At 39.5% G+C, this 27,416-nt stretch overlaps 1 protein-coding gene across 1 annotated transcript in view; it reads left to right on the top strand.

Moving 5' to 3' along the window:
- Positions 1 to 3,916: 3,916 nt before the first annotated feature.
- Positions 3,917 to 27,416, top strand: part of Pros1 (protein S (alpha)) — a gene marked incomplete at its 5' end in the record, with an annotated part of 51,266 nt that continues 27,766 nt past the window's right edge. Inside the window, 6 exon segments of the mRNA XM_013503591.1 lie at positions 3,917 to 4,074; positions 5,341 to 5,365; positions 20,131 to 20,217; positions 24,358 to 24,480; positions 24,578 to 24,709; positions 27,100 to 27,225. Coding sequence (XP_013359045.1) covers positions 3,917 to 4,074; positions 5,341 to 5,365; positions 20,131 to 20,217; positions 24,358 to 24,480; positions 24,578 to 24,709; positions 27,100 to 27,225 — 651 coding nt within the window.

Here is a 27,416-nt window from a genome sequence, read left to right on the forward strand (position 1 = left end):
TGTGGTTGTCGTCAAATTAGTTGCTCAGATTACCAGCGCAAAATTATGTTTATGTTGCAAAATTGGTAAAAAAAAATTGAGCATTAACTGTTCCTTTCAATAAACCATTAGCCCAGCAATACAGTTATCCCAGCTATCCTTCTATATTTTTGCTTCCTGATCTCTTTTTCTCCTTTCCCTCATCCCAGTTGTTCCTACCTTTGAGCAATTTCCCTTTCATAATATCTGTTGTACACTTCGGGTTTTATTTACTCTTTCAGGTTCTTACACTAGGGAGACAATACGATGTTTACACTTGTGGGTCCGATTTATTTCACTTGTGCGTATGGTCTCGAGTCGGGCCAGCAATATTTAATATGCTGACAGATACCCTCGAGGTGCTGGGCAGTGACGCAAGGCGCACCTCCCCGTCCACCTCACAGTCACCAGGGTAAACAGTCAACACTGTGGTATATCGTGTTGCTGAGCTCTGATTGTTGGTAGGTTAGGTGTATTACACGCATTTTTGGCTTATAATAGTTTCAACTTCCGGGCTTCTCAGTGCATAATCCCGCAGGCAGTGAAGGAGCACCCGCACATGAATTCCGTCAGCACGACTTGCTAGCTCTGTGAACTCGCTCACCTTCAATTTCTCCAGTAGGAAAATGGGGATGACAGTTCTGTCCTGTAGTTCATTATTTACATGAAGGTCAAATAAAACAAAATACACTTTGAAAATTATTAAATATCATGGTAATTCAAATTATTAAATGTACTGAACCTAGATGAAATAAAACATTAGAGGTATAGCAATTTTTTGATATTCTGCTCATCAGTGGAGAAAGCAAAACTTGTTCCTCTTTTCTGAGAAGCACTAAATAGTAAAGGAGAGTTTGTAGATGTTTGTAATCTAGTTCTAGTTTTGTCATTTATTAAATTCATAATTTAGTACAAATGTATTGCATATTCTTTACCTGATTTCCATCTTTTCTAAAATGATGGAGGTGATTATATTCCTTTTAAAAATACACTTAGGTAGGCATTGTTGTAAACCACCACCTCAGTACTGCATGAATGCTTGGAGATTGCCTGTTTCATAGAAGCAAGTATAGTTTATACCTGGCCTATGGCCTGTCATGGGGACCCATGCAGAAAAAGATATATTCCTAAAATATTATCAAGGTCTAACTACCAAACTTCATAATCTTAATGGAAGAAATACCAAAGAATGAGTGGTTACCTTTTTCTAAATTTCTTTGACCTTGTTTGTTTGCTTTGTGGTTGAATTAATGTTTTTATTTTTCAGTTAAAGTGTTATTTTTCCCCAGGAAAAATCAGGTATTTGCTTTGAAATTCAGAAGGTCCACATTTCTGCCATATTGATTACAAAGCAGCATGTTTAAAACTACTTCAAATATCTGAGATAATTATACACCTCAGACTGCTTTACTTTTCACAGAGGGGCAGGGTATCAGTCAGTAGTGCACGTGACAGGTAGCATGTTTGCGTCTGGTTTTTATACACACACAGCCTTGATGCAGGCTTTTTGTAAATGACAGTGATGGTAAGAGACAGGGCTATGAATGATGTATTTAGCCATTGCATTTACATTTCTCTTTGGCAAGTAAGAGAAATAAAGTAGTATTACTTCACTATTGATAGATTTTCAGTTCTTTCATCAATTAGTATGGTGACCCTGGGTTACTCTTTTCTTTTCCTTCTTTTGTCAGTTTTTGAGTACACATGGTTTATTACTGACAGGCAGAACAATAATAGAAAAGGAAAATACATTTATCTGTCATATACTTAACTGCGTAGGGAAAGAACTATTTGTGATAAAAGTCTGTACGAAAATTATTTGCAAAATTTGTTTATTCCCTTTAAATTTTTCTTTAAAAACTATGTTCTATTGGGCTTTGTGGCACAGGCCTGTAATCCCACTTAGGAGACTGAATCAAGATTGCCTCAAGACTGGCCTACCTATTGAATTCAAGGCCAGTTTGAACTACATAGCATGACCCTATTTAAAGAAAAATAATTACCAGAAAATAAAACTGTGTTCTATTCAACAGACTAAAATAATAAAGATAAAATTTTTACATTATCCATTATATTCTTAAACTATATTTGCTTTCAGCAGTTAGAATGTGTTTCCAAACTCTTTACATATTTGTTGACATGTATTTACAGATTTGCAGCTTTGGCTGATCAGTGTAGGATTATATTATGAACGCAGAATTCTACAACTTGCAACCAATAACTTCTATCTTGGAGATCGTCAGCATAAGAGTGTCAACTTTCTTTTTTTTGTTTTTTTGTTTTTTTTTTCCAGTACCGGGGATTGAACTCACGACGTTGCACTTGCCAGGCAGGCGCTGTGCCGCTGAGCGAAATTCCCAGCCCCTGTCTTTCGTTTTGAAAGTCGCTTGTTATCTCACATTAGAGAAAAGATATCTAATAATGATATAATTCTCTCTTCCTGCTTGTTTCTAATTTTTGATTTTATACTTTTCTTTCTTTCATGGGTTTTTTGTTGTTGCTTTGGTTTTTTTGGTGCTGGGGATTGAACCTAGGACCTCGGCATACTGAGCAGGCACTCTGCTGCCGAGCTCCGTCCTCAGCACCTGTCGGTGTTTTTGGAGTGGTTTTGTGTATTGGTCACACAGATCCCTGTATTGTTTGGTGTGTGTCTTTTTTTTAATTTCAAAAATTTTCCTTTAAATTTTGGATGTAATTTTTTTATTCTTCTGATGCAGGTACTTTCTTCCAGCCTTTGGTTAGTATTGAACTTTGCTGTTATTTTTATTTGTTAACTGTTAAAATTTTTTTATGTAGCAAAGTTGCCAGTTTTTTTTGCCTTGTATATTTTGTGCTTGGAATAAGTTCTTTTTCCGTGAATTTTTATCTTCCTGTTTGTATAAATAAATTGAGTTTCTTAGCCTTTCAGTTACCTCTCAAATACTTTACCGTATTTCTCTGTCTCCACAGATCCCGAAAGTTAATCATTCTTATTACTCTTGGTGTTACGGCAGAAAATTCCCGTTTGTCCCAAACATTCCACAAGAGACGCCAATCGCCAGTGAGAACAAAATCAGAGTTTAGTTTGAGGCTAGCCACCCTCACTTCCTTTGCCAATCTGGAAGCAGGCCATGGCTAACTTTGTTTCCCCTTCTATACATTTTGGTTTCCATTGACAGCAGATTGGGGTGTTACATTCTCTGACCCCAGTGGGCATATGGTGTTTCTCTCATCCTGTTGGACCCCAGGTCAGTTGCAGGTCCCATGTCAAACCGTGATAGATGTTTCCCCCCATTATCTCCTTTTTTACAACCTATGCATTCATTTAGGGTTACAATGTTTACCTAGGGCCAGGAGATGGCACTACCCAGGCAGGGTCACAGAGGGTCACCTAGACCTAGGCACCCCCTTATTCTTGGGGAGACATTCCTGGGCAGTGTTGATCTGGGGAATTAGCTCTTGTACTGTCCTGGGGGGCTTCCTGAGGCACCATGCAGGCTTTTTACCAAACTATTTTATCTAAAATAGTATGCTAAGATTCATTGCCCCCTACATTGGCTTTAGGAAAGCTTATTAATTTTGCTTTACAAATATTGTGCCTGTGACTTTTGATGTGACATTTTGGCGTGATGTTTTTCCATTGTAGCCATAATATGGTAAACACTGAATATAGTCTGGTATATTTGGACTCAAGGTGAACTTGAATAATTTGTGTCAGTCATCATAACGGTGCTGTAGCTGCACATAAACCTGCTGTGTTTTTAATCACAATGCTTTTGTATCTGGATTTTTACTTAGTTCCACTATACCAGTTTTAAATGTCATGCAATTCGTGGGCATATTTAAATTTTTATTATTTAATATATTGTGGAGGGAAAGTTAAAAAAAAAATTCATTAAAAACTTATTTTTTCCTTCAGTTTTGTCAAAGCAACATGCTTCACAAGTCCTGGTTAGGAAACGACGTGCGAATTCTTTGCTTGAAGAAACCAAACAGGGTAATCTTGAGAGAGAATGCATTGAGGAACTGTGTAATAAAGAGGAAGCCAGGGAGGTGTTCGAGAACAACCCTGAAACGGTAAGAATTCATGGAAACTATCAAGTTCGTCACCTCTACATACAGTTCCAGACCAAACGTTTCCAGCTTGCGCTCCAGTGTAATGGTTTCGTGTGACACATGCCACATGTAAGCATTTGCATTTCAGGAGGAAGTAGCTTTAAGGGAAAGGAGGCTAGTTAACAGGCTACCACTGCCATGGCAGTGTGCTCTGACCGCACTGTAATTCACCTATACCTCATAAGGATTTCACATGTGGTTTGTAGATATTTTTTCCTTACCAGAATTTGATAGTATTGTGGTTTTTTTCTTTCTTTGTTTGTTTGGTTGTTTTTTTGTCTTTTTGAGACAGGGTCTCACTATGCAGTTCAGACTAGTCTTGAACTCACTTTGTAGCCCAGGCTGGCCTCAAACTCCCAAGATCCTCCTGCCTCGGCTTCCCGAGTGCTGAGATTATAAGGGTGTGCCACCATACCTGGTGATAGTATTGTTGAAGGATAGGTGTCACAAGTATAATATCTATGTGTTTGTGTACTTTAAGTCAAAGGTTCTTTAATTTTATTTATTTATTTATTTATTTTTCTCGACTTACTTTTTGCCAGGCTACAGATGTGGGACCATTTAGTCTCATTTGTTTTAGGACTGTAGTGGTGAGGCTTGAACCCCTGGCCTTCTCAGTGAGGTATATCCCCAGCCCTTGCTAGGTCAGAGTTGTTCAGGCTGGGCTTGAACTTGAGATCCTCCCACCTCTGTCTTCCAGCGTGTTGGGGTTACAGGTGTGCACCACCTTACCCACCTTTTAGAGTTTAACCTCTAAGTAGCAAAAAGAAAGTAAGTAGAAGACTATAGAAAAGAGGGAAGACCCTGGAGAAGGAAAAACCTTTAAGGCACTTCTTCACCTCCACTATTCCTACACTGCTTCCTTTGACAGAAGAGAAAGAGGTGGCAGAGAGAGTAACGCAGAAATGAGAAGAATGAAGGGAAAGAAAGACCTTTGTTATGGTTTACCGTTTTCTACCCTATGTCCGTCTGCTGAAATACAATCTACTTTCAGATTAGAAGCTTTTGAAACATTATTAATTGACTAATGATGCTTTAAGTCTAGACATAGTATAGGTTTGATATTACTAGTTACTCTTGGCATACTTTATTATAGAAAAAACTATAATGGGAAAATGTGGCATGTAATTCATTTCCATCTTTATTAGAAAAACATAAAATTAAGTCTTATCTCTATAATTAGATTTAAGTTTGGTAATATGCATTTTTTCTTTTCTTTCTTTCTAGGATTATTTTTATCCAAAATACCTAGGTAAGTTCAAAATATGTTATTCATGAAATGTAAATGGGAGGAAATTCACACACATTCCAGGTCATCTTTGACTCTCCACCCATATATTGAATCCACTATCATTTCATTACCTTTGGGAGTGAGATTTTCTTCTGTCTTTTTTATTTTTATTTTTTTTGGTATCGGAAATCAAACTCAGAACCTTGGGCTCGCCAGGCAGGCGCTTGTGCTGCTGAGCTGTATCCCCAGCCATCTATCTTTTTTAAAAGACATGTAAACAAATTTGAAATAGTTCTTTAACTACCATGGGGACATTTTGACTTTCATTCTTTTTCATTCCTTGCATCTTCTCCTCAAGAATCTTTGGGCTGATCCTCGGTTATGTTTAGGCACCCAGGGGTTCTCTGAAAATACCTTTCAACAAAAGGAAAGGGCTCTAAAGATCTCTTCAGAGATTATGCCATAGACAGTTACTATTTAGACTTTTATAGAGATCATTAATGGCTTCTCTCTTTGTGACACCAATTTTCATCACACCCTGCAGTATCCTATCCTTTTCTAGTTTGGGATATGATCTGGGACTTTCAAGGAGTGAGGTAGTATTTTCTCACATAAATTAGATGATTTCATTTAGATACCATGTAAAGGTAGCAAGGCTGCAGAGCTGCCTCCAGCTCAGCTCTTGAAGTTCCCTGTGGGGAAGGATGGTGCCAGGATGGAGAAGTAAAGAGAAGAGTCAGAGTACAGGAAGCTGAGGTCCGATGGGCCCTCTCTGCTGGGAGGAAAGGAACTGCTCAGTCACTGCAGTGCATTTATTTATGCATTCGGCAGGTTGACGCCATGTGACACCCCTCTGTCTAGCAACCTGCCTGCGTGGTAGCCTGACGCAGCGCGTGTTCTTGGAGCGCTTCAGCGTGTTCACGTGGCTCACCTGGGTGCTCCTTGTTCTCGGGAGGCCTTGCTCCATGCCCGCATGTGTGATCGATCTCCAGCTTCAGCCGTCCCGCACGCTCTCGTTTGCTTAAAGCAAATGTAGAAATGCTTTACGTTAACAGTACTTGGGACAGGCATCAGCATTTGCAGACGATCAAAATGGAATATGATTTGTGCACCTCTTTCTGATAGGCTCCTCCACGGATCCGGACCCTGCGGTGCGGTCTCCCTCCGCCTGTAGATCCAGGATGCCCCTCATCTGCACGTCTTCCCATCTCATCTCGCCCTTCCCAGCAGGAAGAAACCATAATATATACACTCAGATACATTCATAACATGCAATTTAGAATGACTACTAGAACTTTATAAATAATAATGGCAGTTAAGCTCATTTCTCTCAAAATGTGAGGATTTAATTATAACGTAAGGCTTTAGTTTTTTAAAAATTTCTCTTTATTTTGCCTTGTTCTGGGTACCAGAGCAGTAGTTGCAGGGACCATGTGGAGATGGGGACTATTTATACTTCTCCCATTTCCTAGGAAACCTTAATGCTAAAATGGTGTTCTGAACTTGTATCTGTCCTTGAGGATAGGCTACAAGCCAAAGCTCTCAGGGTAGAAGATCCATTTTGGAGTCAGTCACTGGTTTTACAGCTCCTGAAGTGAATTCCACTTTTAAGTGTATATGACAGTAAGCGTCTTATGTTTAAGGCACATCCTGAGCTAGGGAACCTCAACTATCACATACATGCATCTCTGCTCACCCTGTTACTAAGTGTAGGACATCATGTCAGTGGTCTCTATAGGACACTGCAAGATCTTCTATTTGGTTTGGTTTTGGTTTTACAAGATATTAAACTACCCTGCCTCCTGGCAAGCATGAAGTCCTGAGTTCGATTCCGGATATCCCCCAAAATAAAAATAGAAACAAAGACAAAAAACCTACCCTCCCTGAGCTATAGTTTCCTCATTTTTCAATTGGATAGAAATAATTTGCTTAATAAATTTTTAGAAAGAAATAAAATGAGATCATACTGTCAGAACACTTAGTAGAATGTTTTCTTTTTCTATTTTGTTTTGGTTTGATTTAGTTTTCATTTTCAGTTTTGTGTTTGGAGACACAGTCTCACTATGTAGCCCAGGCTGGCCTTAAACTCAACAGAGATCTTCCTGCCTCAGCCTCCCAAGTATTGAGATTAAAGGTGTGCACCACCACACCTAGCATAGAATATTTTCTTGCTAGTCCTCTTTATTATTCCTTCCTGATTTTCAGTTCCTATTTTCTTGACTTTGTTGCTTTTCCCTTGTCATCCTTTCTTTACCTACTTTGACTTTTGTTTCCTACAAATTTGTTTCCTACAAATTTGGAAAGGGGCAACTATAGTATTAATTGTGAGATGATGTTATTTGTATCTATTGATATGAATATGCAACAAAATTTTCTAAAACCTTCTGCTGTATATTTAAAAGGTCACGGGATAATAGGTATACCTCCATAAAAAAAAATCTAAAGTTACATGTGACTCCTCACTGTCTACAACTAAACTAAGGATTTGTATTGTTGAAGGAAAGACTATTTCAGCATCTCAGTTTAAAATTAGAATTTAATTTTTTATGAAACAGTATTTGGCTATTAGAAATTTATATGTTTTGCCTCAAAATATTGCATTAACCCTTACTTCCTGGGGCCCTGTAACAGGGCTATGGACCTCCAAGAACAACACTCTACAAGATATATTCCACTGATCGCAGTGTACAGAGGAATAAACATAAGTAACTTTGTGTGTGTGTGTGTGTGTGTGTGTGTGTGTGTGTGTGTGTTTGACACAGGGTCTTGCTGTGTAGTTCAGGCTGCCTCAAACTTACTTCATAGCCCTGGCTGGCCTCAAACTTGCAGTGATCCTCCTGCCTCCACCTCCTGAGTGCTGGGATTACTGGCATGTGACACCACATCCAGCTTCATAAATAACATTTTAATGCAGTTTTATGTGTTTGGGAGAAGTTCCGTATCCCTGTACTTTTCTTCCTGTATCCCTCTCACCTTTCTCTTTTCTGATACCATCTAAGTTTCTCTTATCTTTATCTTATTTGGCAACATGGTAGAAAACAGTATAAAAACTAACATCCAAACCAAAACAAAAAGCAAGATATGGATTCTAGTCCTGGACGTAAAAAATCTCTAGCTACATGACAATATGCAAAAGTATTTAACTTTTCAGGTTTTCTTTTTTTGTCTTTTTGAGACATTGTGCAGTTCAGGCTGGCTTTCAACTTACTTTGTAGCCCAGACTGACCTCAAACTCACAGCAATCCTCCTGCCTCAGCCTCCCAAGTGCTGGGATTGCAGGTGTACATCACCATGCCCAGCAAGGTTCTGTATTTTTAAATGTACAGAGGGACTATATTGTCTAGCTTCAGAACTCTTACAGTATCAAATAATTATATATGCAATATATAGATAGATATTTTTGACTGTCAGCCTTGCTTTAAAATACAGTAGTAATCAACTCATCACATGAGATAAAAATATACTTTTGGAGATGATTTTTTGACTCAAATTTTATATGTTGACCTGTATATATTATTGTAAATGATACATCCCTCTGTTGAAAACGGGAGAAAAATCCCCTACCAAAGTTAAGCTTTTGTCACTTAATGTTATATTCTATGGACAATGGTCCTGATTTGACAAATGAATCACCTTTATAACCCTGGCCAGGTTACAGTTACTCAGCACCACACCCTTGCAGCCACCCTTATAGTGGAATACAGTCACTCGAGAAAACTGATCCCTGTAGCCCGTAATTTTGGTCAGTGTTTAGACTCAGAGTTTCAGGGGCTTATCCAATTCTAATTCTTCATTCTCTCCACATATCCCTGCACTGCCTTGACAATGCGAAATCTAAATAGAAATACTTTTTTTTATTATACAAGCCTAAATTTTAATTTTTTTTTCTTTTTTTTTTATAGGAAATAGGGTAAATAACTCTACTATTACTCATAAAGTGGCAGATGCTTTTTTTTCTTTTTTTGCTATGCAGTACAGGCTAACCTTGAACTCAGTATGTAGCCCAGGCTGTCCTTGAACTCACAGCAGTCCTCCTGCCTCAGCTCTGGGATTACAGGCGTGCACCATCATGCCCAGCTGTGGATGATCCTATTAATAAAGAAGACACTTTAACTAAACTCTAACACTAAATGTGAATATTCAAAATCGTTTTTAGTTTCTAGGTGCTGCCAAGTTGGTAAATTAATCTAGACTGCTCATTTTGTCCCTTCAAGTCATCCAGAGAGAAACAATAGGATCATAGATCCCATTATAATGAAATAAAATGTATAAATAACAAGAAGCATGAGAAATCCATGGATAGACTGCAGGCTGGCTTGATCTGGAGTGTGTGTGTGTGTGTGTGTGTGTGTGTGTGTGTATTAGAGTTAGGGTAAGGATTTTTAAGATGACCTAAGACTTTAAGAAAACAAACAAAAAAGATACAACAGAGCAAACCTTGAGGAACAAGATACGAAGAAGAAAAATCAGGCGTAGAAATAAGTAAAATGAAAACAAAGAAGTAAAATGGAAAAACAAAAGAAAGTATTAATAAAAGCAAAATCTCATTCTTTGAAAAGATCTGTAAGACTCACATCTGGCAAGCACAAAGAAGGAAAAACGAAAAAGACAGGAAAGAAACGCTAATGTACAAGGTAAATAAGAGAGGAAATATTTTAAACCCACTTAGATTAAAAAAGGAAGCAATAGAAAATTTCATTATACAAATAAGTGCTCAGCAGGTTAAACTCTGAGTCCTCCTCTTCCTATCAGGTCCCAAATCCAGAACCCAGATGTTATTTTAATAGATGATTTCTTCCAAACATAAAACTTGCTCTTTTTTTATTATAAAATTGTTCTACAAACTGAAAAAAAGATTCCTTACCACAAGCTTATTCCAAAGCAAAGGAAAGAAAATAACATGAGCTGTCACTTTATTGCTTACTAGTCTGGCAAACACTGGAAAGCAGAGCTGCACCAGCCCTGCTCTGTTGGTGGGAGGCACCCCTGGAGTGCTTGTCTATCTGCTGACCCAGATCTTGGGTGTCCATTCCCCAGAAACCCTCATGGCCCTGGGAAGACGTGTATGAGGGTACTCATGGCAGAGGTGGGGATTGGGGATCAATCTAGAGGATTTATAGTTTTGTTTTCTTTCTTTGTCTTTTTGAGACAGGACTTGCTCTGCAGTTCAGGCTGGCCTTGAGCTTGCTTTGTAACACAGGCTGGTCTCAAACTCGCAACAGTCCTCCTTCCTCAGCCTCCGGAGGGCTGGAATTACAGGCATGCATCACCATGCCCTGCTTAGAATATTTATAATATGTAGCTAGGATTATAAAAATGGAGGTCACATGCTATGGAGTAATGATTAGCATTGAGAAGCAACAAATTAAGTGCAGCCAGAGGAGAGAATCATAAAATCACAGTGCTGAATAAAACGTGTCAGAGAACGTGATATACAATACAAAGCCACTTACAGAAATGAAAAAAAATGAACACAAAGTTGTAACTATGTATTTTATGAGAACACATGCACATTTTTTTTTTTTTTTTTGGTTTTTCTCCGGTACCAGGAACCGAACTCACGACCTTGCGCTTGCCAGGCAGGCGCTTTGCCAGTGAGCTAAATCCCCAGCCCCCACATGCACATTTTTAAAAGGTACTCTAACCAATTAGGATTGTTGCCTAGGAGGTGTGAGTATGGGTGGAAATAAGGACAAAAAGTAACTTTTTTTAAAGGGCGAGTGGTACACTTTTCAAAATGTAAGAATAATAATGTGTGCTTGGAGAAAGAGTATGAGTTGCTTTAGCCTTTGCTGAAGTCAAAACAACTAAACACTCAGAATATAATGTTCTGTGATTTAAATGCACCAGGGTGTAAAGTAGTTTCTTGGAGAAAAGGACGTTTCACCTGACTTTGGCTCCACTGTAATCCCAGGACCATTTTTGAATAGATGGTGGTGGACATTTGAACTGTTTTAGAATTCACAAATCAAGGGCTGGAGATTTAGCTCAGTGGCACAGCGCCTGTCTGGCAAGCGCAAAGTTGTGAGTTTGATTCCCTGTACTGGAAAAAAACAAAACAAAAAAACAAATCAAGGTGCTATGGCAAACCAGGCACGGTGGCACATACTTGTAAGCCCAGCACTGGGGAGGCTGAGGCAGGAGGATCTTTGCAAGTTTGAGGCCAGCCTGGGCTACAAAGTGAGCTCAAGGCCAGCCTGAACTGCATAAAGAGACCCTATCTCCAAAAAAAAAAAAAAAGAAAAAGATGCTACAGCAAAGAGAAACACCAAAATGACACACAGGATTTAGGGGCAGATTTATTTACATCAACAGGCACTGATCAGGATCATTCCCCAAACATCAGGCCCTGATCTCTGGTGGTCTAGGCCTTATCTGGGATAAGCAGAAAGTACAGAGGCAGAACAGCCTGTCAAGTGGGGATTGGTTCCAGCTGTTTCTAAGAAACAAAAGTAACAGAAACTGGAACTGGAACTGTTACCTGGGAAACTTAAACTGAAGTATACTGGCTTTGGGGGGGCGGTTATCTATCTTCTGCTACATTTTCCCTCTCTTTTAGTTTCCCTGGAAAATCTTTGCTGGGCATATTACATGTGATCTTTTGAGACACAGAAGCAGTAATATAAGGGTTGCCAGTGATCCTAGGATGGATCCTAGCCAAGATCCCCAAGATTGTCTTATTACAGAGTTTTTTCCTAAGTTGCTTTTTGGAAGAGACATAATTTAGCCCTATCTGTTCTATAACACTACTCTGGCAAGATAGTGAAGGAGTTAGTCTGATCTAGGAGAGTGTCCAATGTGCCTGGGATGCTCATCAAATTTTGGTCAACTGTTTGATTGTTCTGTACCTTCAGGCAACTGTCGATAGAGTTTAATACAAAAACCATAGTTAGCAGGGCACTGGCAAGCAAGGACTGCGGTAAGCAGCTTGAAAGGCCACAAAAATCAAGGGGAATAGGTATGGAGCAATCCTGTGAACATTTTTCTCAGGCTTCAGCCATGCGGGGACTAGTGAGCGTCTGGAGTGAACAGAGCAGGACTTTGAGTGTGTCGTCTTGTCAGAGTGGGCTGTCTGGTCCAGGTAAATTCTCCAGTGAACCCAAGGCTGGATTTGTGAAATTTGTAGAGGTAGTTAATATGAATCTGGGTTATATATGTGTGCAGAAGTGTCTACAGATGTAGCTGGTAGCAGGACCCTATAAACTCCTTTTATTTTTTCAGTGCAGGTAGGGAATATCTTGGACCAACCTGAGTAGGTGCAGATGAGCACTAACATATTTGTAATGCTGTAAGGTTTTATTTCTGTGTAATATATCTACATATCTTTAAATGGGGAGAGTCCACTATATTGCACATGGTCAGAGCTAGTGGCACAGATGCTGAAGCCTGAGCTGCCTGCATGGTACAGATGCCAGTGCTGTGACTTGAGCTTGCAGGACATATGGTGTTGGTGGTGCTGAGTCCGGCTCTGATCTTCCGGGAGTACCAGGTAGAGTTTTTCTGGCTGGAGTTGATGTTTCATTCAGTTGGATCCCTGAAGAGGGCTTAGGAGCACAGGTTTGGCATCATTGGTGGCAGGTTTCCAAACAGCAGCAGGAAGCATTAGCAGGAGAGCTGTGGCTCAAAATAACTTTGTGCAAGGAGACCACAGCATACCTAGCCTGTCAGACTCCATTCCTAACAGAGCTACTTCTGTCCATAAACAGGGTACACTCAGCATCTCTCAGAGAGTTTATTTTCCTGTTGTGCTATAATGGTTGATACATTGTGTCAAATTGGGAAATTTAAAAGTTTAACTAAACAACTCAGCAGGGAGATGACATCCTTATTTTGTAAACGTTTCTATGCTGTGCAAGAGCAGGGCACGGAGATTTGTGAGTGCTACACCTGCCCTGGGGGATGGGATATCCTGCTTGTAATATAAGGGAGGAAGAGAGCAGAGTGCCATGCTCCAGAATGGCAGCAACCTGAATTAGCTCCTCAGGATTGGGTTCTGAGTGCCCGGTGATCCAGGTACTTGACCCCTACAGCAAAGAGAGAGGAAGGCCTGGCTACAGCTCCAGCTGGCAGCAGACCGTGGCATCATCCATGTGGTACTGGTTTTAGGTGCAAGACCTGTGGGATTAAGGAGGCCTCCACCCTGATTTCAGAAGGCCTGGGAGGCCAGGCGGTGTGCTTCTGAGAGGGCAGTGTATGAAGCTGTGAGGGTAAAGCCAAGGTCTAGTGGAGACCCCCAAAATTTAAAAAAGCAAAGAAAGTGGATTGTCTGAAAAAACCTGCAAAGAAAAACAAAGCCAGTCCAAGAGAAAAGCCGAGAGCTATAACCACCAAAAGTGCCACAGGGGTAAAACCACCCAAGCTCTTTGAAGCTTACAATTTGTCACAGATTGCCTCAGATGCTAGACATGAAACTATAGGACTTAATGTTTGCCCTGCTGGATTTTGGACTTGCTTGGGTCTCATTTCTTTGTATCCCTCTGTTTGTACCTTTGGAAATGGTAATGTTTACCTTGTGCCATTTGCACATGTAGCCCCTGGGCACTCCAGGGGCTGCCGTCTGAGTGAACACCATTGTTTTTGTGAACTCAGGGATCCAGATTCTATAGAAGCCAGCAGCTCCAAGAAATTTGCAGGTTTTTTTTCTTGTAACCACTTTCTACCAGATACTGCAGCGGACCTTTTGTGCCTTTCTAGCAGGTGTCTTGAATCAGAAATGCAGTGGTAGTTTGTGCCGGGAAACTAGTGAGGTCAGCTGTGAGGCCTTCTGCAAAGAGGGTAAACAAGTTTTTGAACTTCTGGGAGGTTGAGTCCACATCAGTTGACTTTTTGAGTGCAGAACTGGGGGACGAAGAGGGGCTGGCTGACAGGAGCCAATTGAAGGCTGAAGAAGGCATTCTTTAGGTCTAGGCAGGTGTACCAGCAGGCTGTCATGGCCGAAGACTGAGGTGGCAGTGATAGCTTGGAGATCTCAAACTGGACAATATTCTCCACTGGTTTTCTTTGCAGGCAGAAGAGATGTATTTTAGCAGTTTGAGTGTCTGTAGACATTTTGCAGTTTTGAAGCCTCAGTTTTTCTTTCTTGGGGGACCATGATGGAGCTGGAAGGGATAGAGAAACAGGCTGTCCCTGAGCCAAATCTGTTGCTAGGGCCTCCCCAAATAGTGAGAGTTTCCAAACCCTTGTGGCAAGTGAATAACAGTCCGAAAAGGGTGTGTGGGTTGGGAATCGCAGCTGCAAGGTGATAGCTGCATTGTTGATGGCTTGGAGATCTTGCCTAAGGTGATTAACAGTCTGTCAGGCTGATGTGTGGCTGGATGCCCGTTTGTGCTTCCTGTGACATCTGACAGCAATGGGGGACTTGGTGAGGCAGCATGGTTCATGTCCAGGCCTGAAGGTGAGTTTTTAGCATATACCTCTGAAAGGAGGGTTTTCAGAACTTCAGGATTGCAGTTATCTGTCTCAGGATGATTCAGGCATTATCTTCCTCTTGGGGAACAGTCAGAATTGAAGGTACAGGATTATTGAGAGGGAGGCTGAGTGCTTTGGTGCAAAGGACATGGTCGTTTCTAACTTGAAGAGGAGGTCTCTTCCCAGAAGTAGGATGGGACTGGCTTATACAGGAACTCATCTTACTTGATGAGATGTCTTCCCAGGCTGCAAGTTTGTGCCTGGCAGGAGGGGAAAGAGGCAGGAGTCCCAGTTGCCCTGGTGATGGCAACTTTTTGACAGAGAGGACTTTTGAAGGCAGAGTGTTCTGTTCCACTGCTTACCAAGAAAGTCACAGGTTTGCCCCCAATTTTTGCAATGACTGAGAACCTTTGGGGGCCCAGTTTGGTAGAGCTTGGTCTGTCCTGTACATCCAGGCCTGACAGGGCAAGCAGAGATTCAGGTCAAGGTGGGCCTGGATAGTCATGTTTCTTTGTGTCTCACAGATGGAGGGGCTTTTTATTTTTTAGGGTCCTTATATCATGCTTTTGGGTAACTTCTGACATATTTATGGGCTTTTTGTTCCCTCTCTTTGATGTCTTTGTGACTCATTTTAGGTTTCTAGGTGGGGCAACCTTTGGGAAAGGCTATGGAGGCTTACTTGTAGGGCTGACACTACAATTTTTCTTCAGTGAAAATGTGGACCTCGGAAGGAATTGCCGACAGTCATCTCGGGTGGGTGTTAGATGATGCCATCTGACCAGGCTACAAGCAGAAGGCTCTGAGGAGGGCCTCTGTGGCCAAATGGCCAGCTGCCCCAGTTCAGTTGGCTAGAAGGAGATGAGTCGGGAGTCGGGAGTGAGCCTATAGGTGCTGGCAGCACCTGCGGCAGCTCATGAGGCTGCCAAGGCAGAATTCTCAGAAAGCATGGGCTTCTTTTTCCTTTTCTTCTTTGAGATTCAGGGGGCAGTTTGGTTTCATGTTTAACTCCCTAAAAGCCCTTTTTCCTGCAGTCAGGGACTGTGGGTTTTGACTAAGTGATTCCCATCTCTGACTTCCCGCGTGTGTTGTGTACTCTTGAATGATTGTGCAACAGATGAAAGGTGGCACGTGGCCGTGCCCCTCATGTGGACTTAGGCTCGACTCAGCTAAGGAGAGTGCCAGGCCTTCCTTACGCCATAGGTCGAACACCACAGAAGTGCAGGTGAGGGCCTGATCAGCCACTGTGACCAGTGCTTCCCGGTCTTGGTGCCCTGACAGAGCAGCCTGTCGATTACTCTGTCCTTTCCACTCACACATTCATCCAACAGGCACTCAGAGGTTAAACATCCAACCCCCTTCCCTCAAGGGCGGTCCTGACTAACAGTAGGTGATTAATCTCTTGTGCTTGAGCTGAGCAAGACTGACAGGCTAACCGGGGTGCCCTCAGGGGTCTTACTGGAATCAGGCAGGCAAACAGACAGATGGATAGATAGACAGACTGCATCCTCCTCCTTTTGGGGTCTCATGTGAGCTGCTCGAGCTGGAAGCCAGGAGTTCTGACCTCTGAGGGAACTTCAGAAAGTTGCCGGTTGAATTTGAGAAATTGTGAGGGCATGCCTTCCCATCACGACCTGGAGGGATCCTTGCTCTGTCCGCGGGGGAAATGACCAGTGACCAAAGAGGCCAGTCCTGGTTTTCCTGGCCACCACACCAGTAATCAGAAACACCAAAACCTAGGATGTGGAGGCAGATTTATTTATGTCCATGGGCACTGATTGGGATCATTCCCAAAATGTCAGGCCCTGATCTCTGCTGGTTTAGGGCTTATATGGGATAAGCAAGCAGGAAGTACAGAGGCAGAGTGGCTTGTCCATTAGGATTCGGTTCTTACAATATGCATCATTGTGACCAGCTGTGCATTACAGTGCCCAGGCATTTCAAAGAAACAAAAGTAACAGGAACTGTAACCAGAACTGTTACCTGGGCAACTAACAAACTGAACTATACTGGTTGGAGGGGGCATCCTCTGCTACGAAGATAGCTAGGGCAGTGATTCCCAGAGCAGATGGCAAAAAGGGATAACAGTGTTCCATGCTTAGTAAAATTAATGAGTGAAAAGGTGAGGAAAGGGTGCATATATAGGAATCCTGATAAATTTAGAACCAGCATCCTTAATTAAAAAGCCCATTTCTTACTTTATTCTCTTTAAAGTGCCTAGTTTTTAACCTTCCTTCCCTGAAGGCTTTAACTTATGGAAGATTCTGTTTCAGGCTACAAAACGTGGAATACCCTCCCTCCACCTCTTTCCTGCTCTCTCTCTCCTGTCTTACCCATCTCTGCTCACAGTAAGGAAGAGAAATGAGTAAATGTGTGTTCTGTGTTGCATTGCTTTGATGTAACCATGTGACTGGCTTTCCATACCACAGCTTGGATGTGCTTTTCCATAAAGGCTTTATGACACATACTGTATTAGTAGACTTACATTTAAGGTACATTATGGGTTAAGTCTGCCTTGCAGTGTGACCTGGGGACTTTTCATAAAATGAAGCACTTCACCTGAAGCTCTCACTAGGGCGTTCAGAGTTTGGCTGTCACTCTCTGTCTGATTTGTCCACAAATGCAAAATGGCACTTTCTCCAAAACAATGATCCTAATGAAATCTTTACACTAGAATGTACTCAGTCTTGGAGTGTGTAACTCAAGAAAAGGGACAAATGAGTCAGAGGTAACAATACTCAGGACCTAAACCTGCTAAGGATTTTGGGGGCTCCTGACAGACCACCATGGTGGGATGTACTTCTTCTATAACCTAAGACTGCTGGTATATTCCAGTACACCATGTACATGTATGTCCAGTGGCTGTTAGAATACTGTATGCTTTTGAATTGTGTGATCCCTGGTTACTGTAGGTCCCTAAATATTTTGTCTGTATTATGTCAACTACTATTTTTTAGTTTACTGAGAGTATATCCCAGGTTGCTGCATGTAATTCCACAGGATTGTAGTCAGGAACAAAAGGAGTGAAGTAAACACACTGTGATGTGAAGGAACTCTACAAATATTACATCAGTCTCTGTGCAACGTTAGAAGAATTGCAAGTTGCTTGCTGAGACAAGAAGCACTAACTCCTATTGATTTAATCACAAACACTTACTAAATCAGCCTCTGCTCTGCAGCTTATGTTTCTGTGCTACAGAATTAAAAAGAGATTTATGTGTCAGTAAATTTTTCTGCCTACCCAAGGTCTTTTTCACTTCTTGTTTAACTTTTTTTTAAGAAGCTGCCAAATATCTATTTTTCATGATTCTGGTATGTATTGTATTTTTGCATGTAGGTTTTAAATTTTTCAGAAAGTTACACGGACTGTCACAACAAGAATGCCATTCACAGGGGATACCTATGATGATGAGCTGGAAAGAAAACCACCCAGTGAAAGAAGAGCTACCAAAAGAATAGAAACAAAGTCTACCAAAGTCATTTCTTTTATTGTTTTCTTTTTCTTTTTCTTTTTCTTTTGGTACTGGGAATTGAACTCAAGACCTCACATTTGCCAGGCAGCATTTCTTTTATTGTTGATAGTGAAGAAAATACTTTATATCTGTGATCCAGATTATACTTCATCTGTGAGTGGTGAGTATTGTGTCCAGCAGTGGACAGTCAACTCATACAACATAACTCTCAGAAGTGTCATTGCTTCTTGAACCACATTTATACCTCAACCCCCTGAAAAATAGAAGTTGAGCAACAAAAAAAAATTATTCTTAATAAAAACTTTTTAGCAAGACAGCCAGGGATGTAGCTCAGTGGCACAGTGCCTGCCTGGCAAGTGCAAGGTCCTGAGTTCAATTCCCAGTACCAAAACAAACAAATAAGCAAAACAAAGACAATACAGTTAGATTCAAATTAACTACAGTGACCTTTGAGTTACCTTAACAGTTTGAAATGAAGACCATGTGTTAGATCAAAATGAAACTACTACTAAAAATTCAAAAGTCCTTGCAGTAAAAGAAGTCCGGTCACTTGAAATAAATGGAGGCCAGATATCTCAGCCACAACAGGATGCTCCATATGTCAGAAATACCCTCCACGCAGAAACAGAAATTAATTTCATCCCGCCTTGCATGGGACGGAAAGCTGGAACTGGATGCTTGAAATGATAAAAACGGTTGTTTACACAACAGTTGGTCAAATGAGACTCCCTATGGAGGGAGGGCGCAAACAGTTAGAAGGCCTGGTGAGTGACTGAATAAAATCCAAGTGAAAGGAAACTATCTGCATGAACAGATCTGCTTGGATCTGGGGAAATGTGTGATTTTCTATTGAAGATGTAACTCAACACACTGAGCAAACCTTAGGAATCTGGATGACCCCCGAAAAAATACTACAAACAAAAAAACTTTTGGAAAAAATTTGTGTCGGGCATAGAGAGTAGGCCTAACAGGACAGTGATGGATGGATTGCGGCTATATACAGCCCAGCTGCTACAGGCAGTGCACTAAGAGAATTCAGCAGGAAGAACACACAGAGGCAGCAGCCTCCGGGATAACAAAGGAAGTTTGTGGTTGTTGCTGGATTTATCAGAGTTAAAATTCCCTGAGATGATCTCCAGACTTTCTCTCTGTTCTGAATGTCCTCAGTGTTTGGGATACCCACGTCTGCAGGCAGTGCTGTGTCTGAGCTGCACTGCAGGGGGCCTTCAGCAACACGGAATCACATCCCACAACAAGAGGAAACTGACCATAGTACTCTTACAGAATTCCCCCGCTTGGTTAAAGGGCAGCAATTCACTCCTGCAGGTGGAAAGGGGACCTCAGGAATATGCAGACACCTTTCCTTTGTTGAATGGTAACCTCATTCTCCTTTCATCTCCAAGGCCCTTCAGCTCCCTAACAACCAGAGGAAATTGCATGTAAGACCCCCAGTTCCCAGTGTTGCGACGTATTCTTAGACTACTGTAAATTGGAATATGTATTTGTGCTCACTTCCACTCAGTCTACTTAGATAGGGTCACAGGTTTTCATATCTAGGGTTAATCAAAGTGTATTTTAAATATGACAATTTCTCAGAGGAAGTGGGAATATTTTGTATAAGGTTCTTCCAGCGTAAAAATGTAAACTTTGCCTCTTTTGTTTAAAATCTGTAAGTTTAAAGGCAATAACTTGCTTAGAGTTTATAAATATTCACCAGTTTAATTGAATATTCTGTTAAACTCTGACAGGAAAAAAGGTAGATGGAAACATTTTAGGTTGACTTGGAATCATCCTGTGAATCTTGTGAAGTCATAGGAACATAAATGTCTGACCTCCTTGGGACAGTTTCTACCGTGATTTCAGATCAACTAGATGTGGCTACGCTAAGGAGAATTCTTTTTTTTGCAGCTTGTCTTGGCTCTTTCCGAGCTGGATTATTTACTGCTGCCCGTCTGTCCACTAATGGTTACACCGACCTAAGGAGCTGTATCAAAGGTAAGCACTGCTACCATACGCTTAAACAGTGAAACAAGGTAGAAATCCTGCAAGTTAATATAAACTAATATAAGCTATATTAATATAAACCGATGTTTAAAAATCAGCAAATGAGTTCTTAAAGGATTGTACCCCAGCAAGGAAGTGTTTTCAGACTCCATATGAAAGAATGTCATTCATTTGTAAATGCTGCTCTTGTACCAAAAATGAAATTTTCACGAAGGTTTAGTTGAATAGTGTTCTTTGTAAACTCTAGGTCATTGACTTCAGAAACTGTATTTATAACTGATTTGCTCTGGCTGTTGTTGCATAATTGTATAATATGACCAAACATTGCAGTTGATTGATAGATCAAAGTACAGCCATGTTTATTCTTTTAACTTTTTGGAACCAACAGTATAAATGTGAAATACGTTATGTGAATCAAATCAGTTTGGGTGCTCTGAAGTGTACTAGGACTTAGTGGTAATTCTAATTTATTATTTTTCTCTAATTTGTCAATTCCTAACTGATGGTAAAAGAGAAAAAGGTGAAACTACAAGGTATAAATTGGGAAGCTTTTTCAGTTCATATTTTATATTATTATTATTATTATTATTATTATTATTATTTGTCTTTTTGAGACAAGGTCTCTCTAGGCAGTTCAGTCTGGGCTTGAGCTCACTTTGTAGCCCAGGCTGGTCTCGAATTCTCAACGATCCTGCTGCCTCAGCCTCCCGAGTGCTGGGATTACAGGCGTGTGCCACCATGCCCAGTTTCCATCATTTAACTAATATCTACTTTATTACTACTTTTTAAAAAACTTGATCTTATGAAGAAACTTTCTGAAAATGTATTGAATTAATTAGGCTTTAGCTTAGTTATTTACTGATGTAATGGCACAAATTTCTTCTGGCTAGTTTGAGGGGGAAAGAAACTCTGCAGTTCAACAGGAAAGCTTAAGAAGCACATGTAGAAATGCTCAGGAATGGAGGGACACAGCAGTGTCATCTGCGGCAGAGAGACCCTGGGTGGATGAAGAAACAAATGAGCAGATCGCTGAGGACCCTGCGCTGGGACAGTTTACGAAGAAAGTAAACAGGACACCTTATGCTTTTTGATAGATCTTTTCTTGGTAACATTCCTTATTCAGAAATCAACTGTTTCTTATTTTAATAGAGTCACTTATGCTATCTTCTTTATTTTTTTAACTGGAGATTGAATCCAGGACTTATGCACTGAATTAAGCCCTTTTTAGTTTTGTTTTAATTTGCAGCCCAGGGTCTCGCTGTGTAGTTCATGCTGGTGTTGAGCTCACTTAGTAGCCCAAGCTGGCCTTGAACTCTCAATGACCTCACTTAGTAGCCCAAGCTGGCCTTGAACTCTCAATGATCCTCCTGCCTCAGCCTCCTGAGTGCTGGCATTACAGGTGTGTGCCATCACGCCTGACTTTAAGAGTTTTTTTGAGACATTATTGCTAAGTTGCTCAACCTAGCCTCATCCTTTCAATCCATCTGGTTCAGCTTCCCAGAGTGCTAGGTTTAGGATTACAGGCAGTTACCACAGGGGCTTTTGCTTTCTATTGATTAGTGTTTTAGGGGCTATCTTCCACCTATTAATTTTTAACTGTGCATTTTATCTGTGAGTTTTTATTTTATATAGATTTTTTGGTGAATTTTGCTATTTTATTCAGTTTATCTGACAATCTCTGTCTTATGCGTTAGCCCTAGGCCATTTATAAATTTCCTGATTCCATCGGCTTTTGGTTGTTTCCTATCCCCCCTGCAATTCCATGGATTACATTTCTTTAAAATGGTTAATTCTATTTTATCTCTACCATTTGTTTATTAATTATGCTGCTTTTTTTGTTCTTTCACTTGGAATTTATAATATAAATCTGTAATTTAAAGAATTATACATTAAATTAAAATACTACATATACAGCATAAGAAACTTACAATAGATTTTGTGCTCTTTCTTCTTTAATGTTACACATTGCAAAAATCATAATACATTAGTCCATATATTAACAAATCAGAAAATGTTAGTTTATGTTTTCTCACCTAGGTATGATTTCTAGCACCCAATTTTTTGTATAGACCCCGATTTCCATCTGATTGCATTTTATGATGTGTGAAGAACTTCATTAATATTTCTTATAGCACATATCTGATGAAGATGGATTTTCTCAGATGTTTTTGTTCCTCCTAAACCTTTTATAGCCTTTACGTTGGGGATGTAGTTTCATTAAGTAAGGCTTCCCTGCCGACAATAATCTTCTTTTAATACACTGAAGATATTTCTCTCTTGTGCACTCATTTAAATAGATTCTGATGAGAAATCTACTATCATTTCTGAATTTACCCCTCATGATATGATGTATTTTTATTTACTTCTGTTATTTATTTTTCACTGGTTTTCATTCAAATTGAAACTTTTAGGCTTATTCTACTTGGATTTTGTTGAGGTGCTTTGTTCTGTATAGCTTCATAGTTTTCACAAAATTTGGAAAAAAATTTATCAAAATTATTGGAGTTTTTTCTTTTCCCAAGGTATTTCTCCTCACTGTAGAACTTTAGTAACACATATTTTAGATCATTTTATGGTATCCAACAAGTTACTGATACTCTATTTACTTTTTGGTTGTTTTTATTTGTATGTTCTTCATGATACATAATTTGGGTAGTTTAAAGTTTATTATTTTTGTGCCATGTATAGTTTACTTTTAATCCTATCTCACATATTTTTCATTTTATATATTGTATTTTTCATGCCTAAGTCTCATTTGGGTCATATATATATATATATGTATATTTTTCTTTTTTGTCTTTACCATGCTTGTATTTTCTACTTGAATATATGGAGTACATTTATAACAGCTACATTAATTTATTTTTTGCTTATTATATCATTTCTGGACATCTTTCCATCAGGGGATTTTTTCTGTTTCTGGGTCATAGTTTCCTTCCTGTTTGTGTGCTACTTATTTTTAATTGTATAATGGATAGAACAAACAATACTAATGAAGGTACCAGTAAGAAAAAGGATTTTGCACCTCTAATGTGGATGTAAGTGTAGTAACTGGGTCCGGATTTACCCTTCTGCCTTGACTATGACTTGATCAGCTATTTGGAGCAACAGACTGTAGACAGTGGATGGCAACTACTGCATTTCCTAAGATAAGGGAACAAAGCAGAATGTTCATTTGTTAGGTTCTGGATTCTGTGGTCTTTTTCCAAACAAGCAGTTGGGTCTGGTGCCCAGCTAGGTGACTTGGAGAAAGTTAAAAACAAATTTCTGGGGTTTGATTCTAAAGTATGTTAGGCTCGTCTGGAGCACCGTTAACTTAAAGCTTACTTATCTCTAAGTAAGAGGACCACACTCTTGCGAGCTTTCTATCTGATGTCTTCTGTGTCATGAGACATTTTCAGCGGCCAGTCCACAGCGCACCGTTCGTCGTCCAGTGTGAACTTTGGAAGTTGTCCTGTGCCAGTCGTTATTCAACCGTAAACCTTAGATCGCTGAAGTCAGCAACCTTCTCTCTCCTCTTCACACAATCCTCCGTCTTCTGACTAGCAAAATTCCAGTCTGACCTCATACTCCAGTGTTTGTCTTTGTAACCCGAGGAGGTCTCGGCCTCTGCCTGAGCTGTGTGCTGCTGCACCGACATGGTCTCTAGGCAGTGACATGGTTACACTGTCAGGCACACAATGTTTATTGCTTCCCTCTGGGAATCAGTGTTCTCTAATGTTTGAAAACAGATATTTTACGTATTTGTACCAGAGCTCCACTTATGTGAGCCAGGAGAATAAATCTGTTTCCATTTACTCCCTCATAGCCCAATTTGGAAGCATCAAGTGATTTTTTAAGTCAAGTTTGTTTCATCTATCTTACTCAAGGAATTGTTCAAGTTTCAGATAAGACATTTCTGCATTACGATTATAAAGTATTGTATATTTAAAATCTAAAAGTGATATCCTTTTATAAAATAATTATACTCATTTGTTAATAGATTCTCATTTAGTGAAAAAAGTATTTGAAGGAAGAAGTCAATTTTCTTCATTGGTTACTTGCTTCATGTAAAAAATTTTTATTAAAGGCCAAATTATAGTATTTTACCACAGCATGAAGTAAAAATTAATAGATGTCTGTTTCCTTCAGCTATTCCAGACCAGTGTAATCCTCTACCATGCAACAAAGATGGGTACATGAGCTGCGTAGATGGCCAAGCTGCATTCACGTGCATTTGTAAACCAGGCTGGCAAGGAAAAATGTGTGAAGTTGGTATGTATGATCCACCCCCTGACTCATCGGGATTGGCCACATGAAAAATTCTCTGAGGCTTACTTTATTTTAAAAATAACTGATTTTCTTTTTTTAGATATAAATGAATGCAAAGATCCCTTAAATGTGAATGGAGGTTGCAGCCAGATTTGTGATAACACTCCTGGAAGTTACCAGTGTTCCTGCAGGAGTGGTTTTGATTTGCTTTCCAATAAAAAAGACTGTAAAGGTAAGAGCAAGACATTAGAATAGGATAAAATAAATTACAATAAAATATATTTACTATGTGAGAACAAAATTCAGTTAGAGGATTTTCTCCAGGAATTCCCGGAACACTCTGCTCATCAGTGTTTATAATAACAGGCATTGTTATCCACTTTCAAGCCTTGTGATAGGTACAATGGGAAGTAATTCCTTTGGTTTGCGATACTGACAAAAAGTGTTTTCCTGTTTTCCTGTTATGTGTGTGGGAGGGGGTACTTGTGCACGTTTCCATAAACCATTTTGTTATAGATAAATGTAAAGGATTTCATTATAAAGAAAAGTTTGTTCAGTACTTTATAGTTTGCTATAACACTGTAACACTAACGTACAGTTAGATGCCTCTGAAGTGAACTTCATTTACTAACATTTTTCTCTAAACCATTATCCTTTTAGTGACCATATATCTTTCTTATCTGTCTATTTGAAGATCTAAGTTTGAGTATTTAGAATAATTGGATCATTTAAATACCGGTTATAGAAAATCATTATCATTATTGATACCATATGCATTACATAGATAGATAATGCCCATTCTGAGTTCCACATTTAAATCTTGAAGTCTGTCCTTCTAGAGAATTTATGACTTTTTAAAATTAAAATTGTTATATCTTTCTCCCTTGTAATAGACACATGTATATAATTATGAAAAATCCTCTTAAAATAGGAAGGTCCCTGGTGACCAGAACATATGTTCATATATTCTTCATTTACATAATCCTTTAACCATGATAATCAAATAATAAAGTACAGAAATTTTAGAAATACATGTTTAAAATTATTACAGTGGGACATTTGCCAAAATCTGGATATGCAAGGGATCAAATTGCCAGTAATTGTCAAAATATGAAAGAATAAAATTTTTCATCAAACATTAAATGTCAGTGTAAATTCATAAAATGAATTTATTATAAGCTAAGCTCATATGATGTGTGTGTTTCTCTGCAATATTTCTCAAGCCTGAAGCATAGAGATTTTATAATTTTTTTAAATTGAAAGTTGATTTTGATTAATTGGTCATGTTAAGTTATAAGAAGCAATATAGCGAGATCACAGATCCCCTTTACCTGGTTTCCCTCACTGGTAACATTTCATATATTTATTATATAATGTCATACTCAGACTGTTAACAGTCAAGGTACAGAAATAGTCTCTCATCGCAAGGGATTGATTCCATTAGTTCTGTGCAAATTAGTTTAAATAGAATAATATTTGAAATTGTGGCTATTCAGTTGTAGGGAAAAAACCCTGCCCATTTTTTAGTAGGAAATATATTTTCTATTCTGTTTTTTGTTTTTTTTTTTCTTTTTTACTATTTTCTTTTCAGTAGTAGGAATCGAACTCAGGGCCTCGCAATGGCCAGGCAGATGCTGCACTGCTGAGTTACTTCCCTGGCCCATATTTTCTATTCTGAATTTGTCTTTCTGTTAGTACAGGTGAGAAATGTTCATTAATAATTACATTTCTCTCAAACTATTTTGATCACTTGTTTTTTCGCTTATAAGTGCTTATCTAGTAGCTGATTGTAATCAGTACTTTGTCTCCTCCATTATGTAATATAATAAATGTGCTTCACATTTTTGAAGTGTTACTCTATCACTAAAATTTATATTGGATTAACTGCAGCTATATAAATACTTTTAGACCTTTCTTAATCTCATTCTAAGTATGAATTACTCTTCATTACTTTAGGCAACTCTAAGAGGGAACAGATTAGAGGCCTGGACTCAAGTGTTGATGGAGGGGCAGGTGTGAGAGCCTTTTCCAAAGAAACAGCCTTCTAATTTTTTTCATATAATAAGAAGAGAATATATTTTTACAATCACATCTCAGAATCATGTATTTGGAAGTACACTTGGAGAATATTGAGAATGTAGTTGAATCTCTTCTTCCACTTGTTTTCTTTTTTTTTTGTCTTTTTGAGACAAGGTCTCACTCTGCAGTTGAGGCTGGCCTTGAGCTTTTGTAGCCCAGGCTGGCCTTGAACTTGCAAAGATCCTCCTGCCTCAGCCTCCTGAGTGCTGGGGTTACAGGCGTGTGCCACCGTGCCCGGCTCCATTTGTTGTCACACTCTAACCTGGTAATTAAGAAAATCACTTGAGCCCTCTTTTTTATGAAGATAAAGGGACATAGTAAACATCAATCGAATGTATGTATTCGTCATCAAATCCTGTATATTCATATAGTGAAACACTATTTAGTGAACTAAAATATGTTAGATTTAATATTTTGTTGTTCCAAGGCTAGTCTAATATCTCATTATACACAATGAGCACAGTCCATGAAATAGAGATAATGTTCCTGATAGAATTTACTGGTATTGGAAAAATTGTAAAATTACATTGGTTTCATTTACAGATGTGGACGAATGTTCTAGGAAGCCAAATGTTTGTGGCAAAGCCGTGTGCAGAAACATGCCAGGAGACTATGTGTGTGAATGCCCTGAAGGCTACAGATACAATCCCCAGTCGCAGGCCTGTGCAGGTACAGCGGTGTGAGTGGAACTGCTGGTGCTGGAGAGGGCAGCTTTTGAACCCTTAGCTGTTGTTTAGCAGCATGGTTTTGTTTGACACCAACAGTTGTATTTCCTGATTTTTGCTGTAGCTTGGTCAATTCAGTGATCACTGGCACCTTTCACGGTAAAAGTATTTAACACCAATGGTCTTTAAATTTAG

The sequence above is a fragment of the Chinchilla lanigera genome, unplaced genomic scaffold, assembly GCF_000276665.1.
Source record: "Chinchilla lanigera isolate Chin_1 unplaced genomic scaffold, ChiLan1.0 scaffold00006, whole genome shotgun sequence".
Lineage (NCBI taxonomy): Eukaryota > Metazoa > Chordata > Mammalia > Rodentia > Chinchillidae > Chinchilla > Chinchilla lanigera.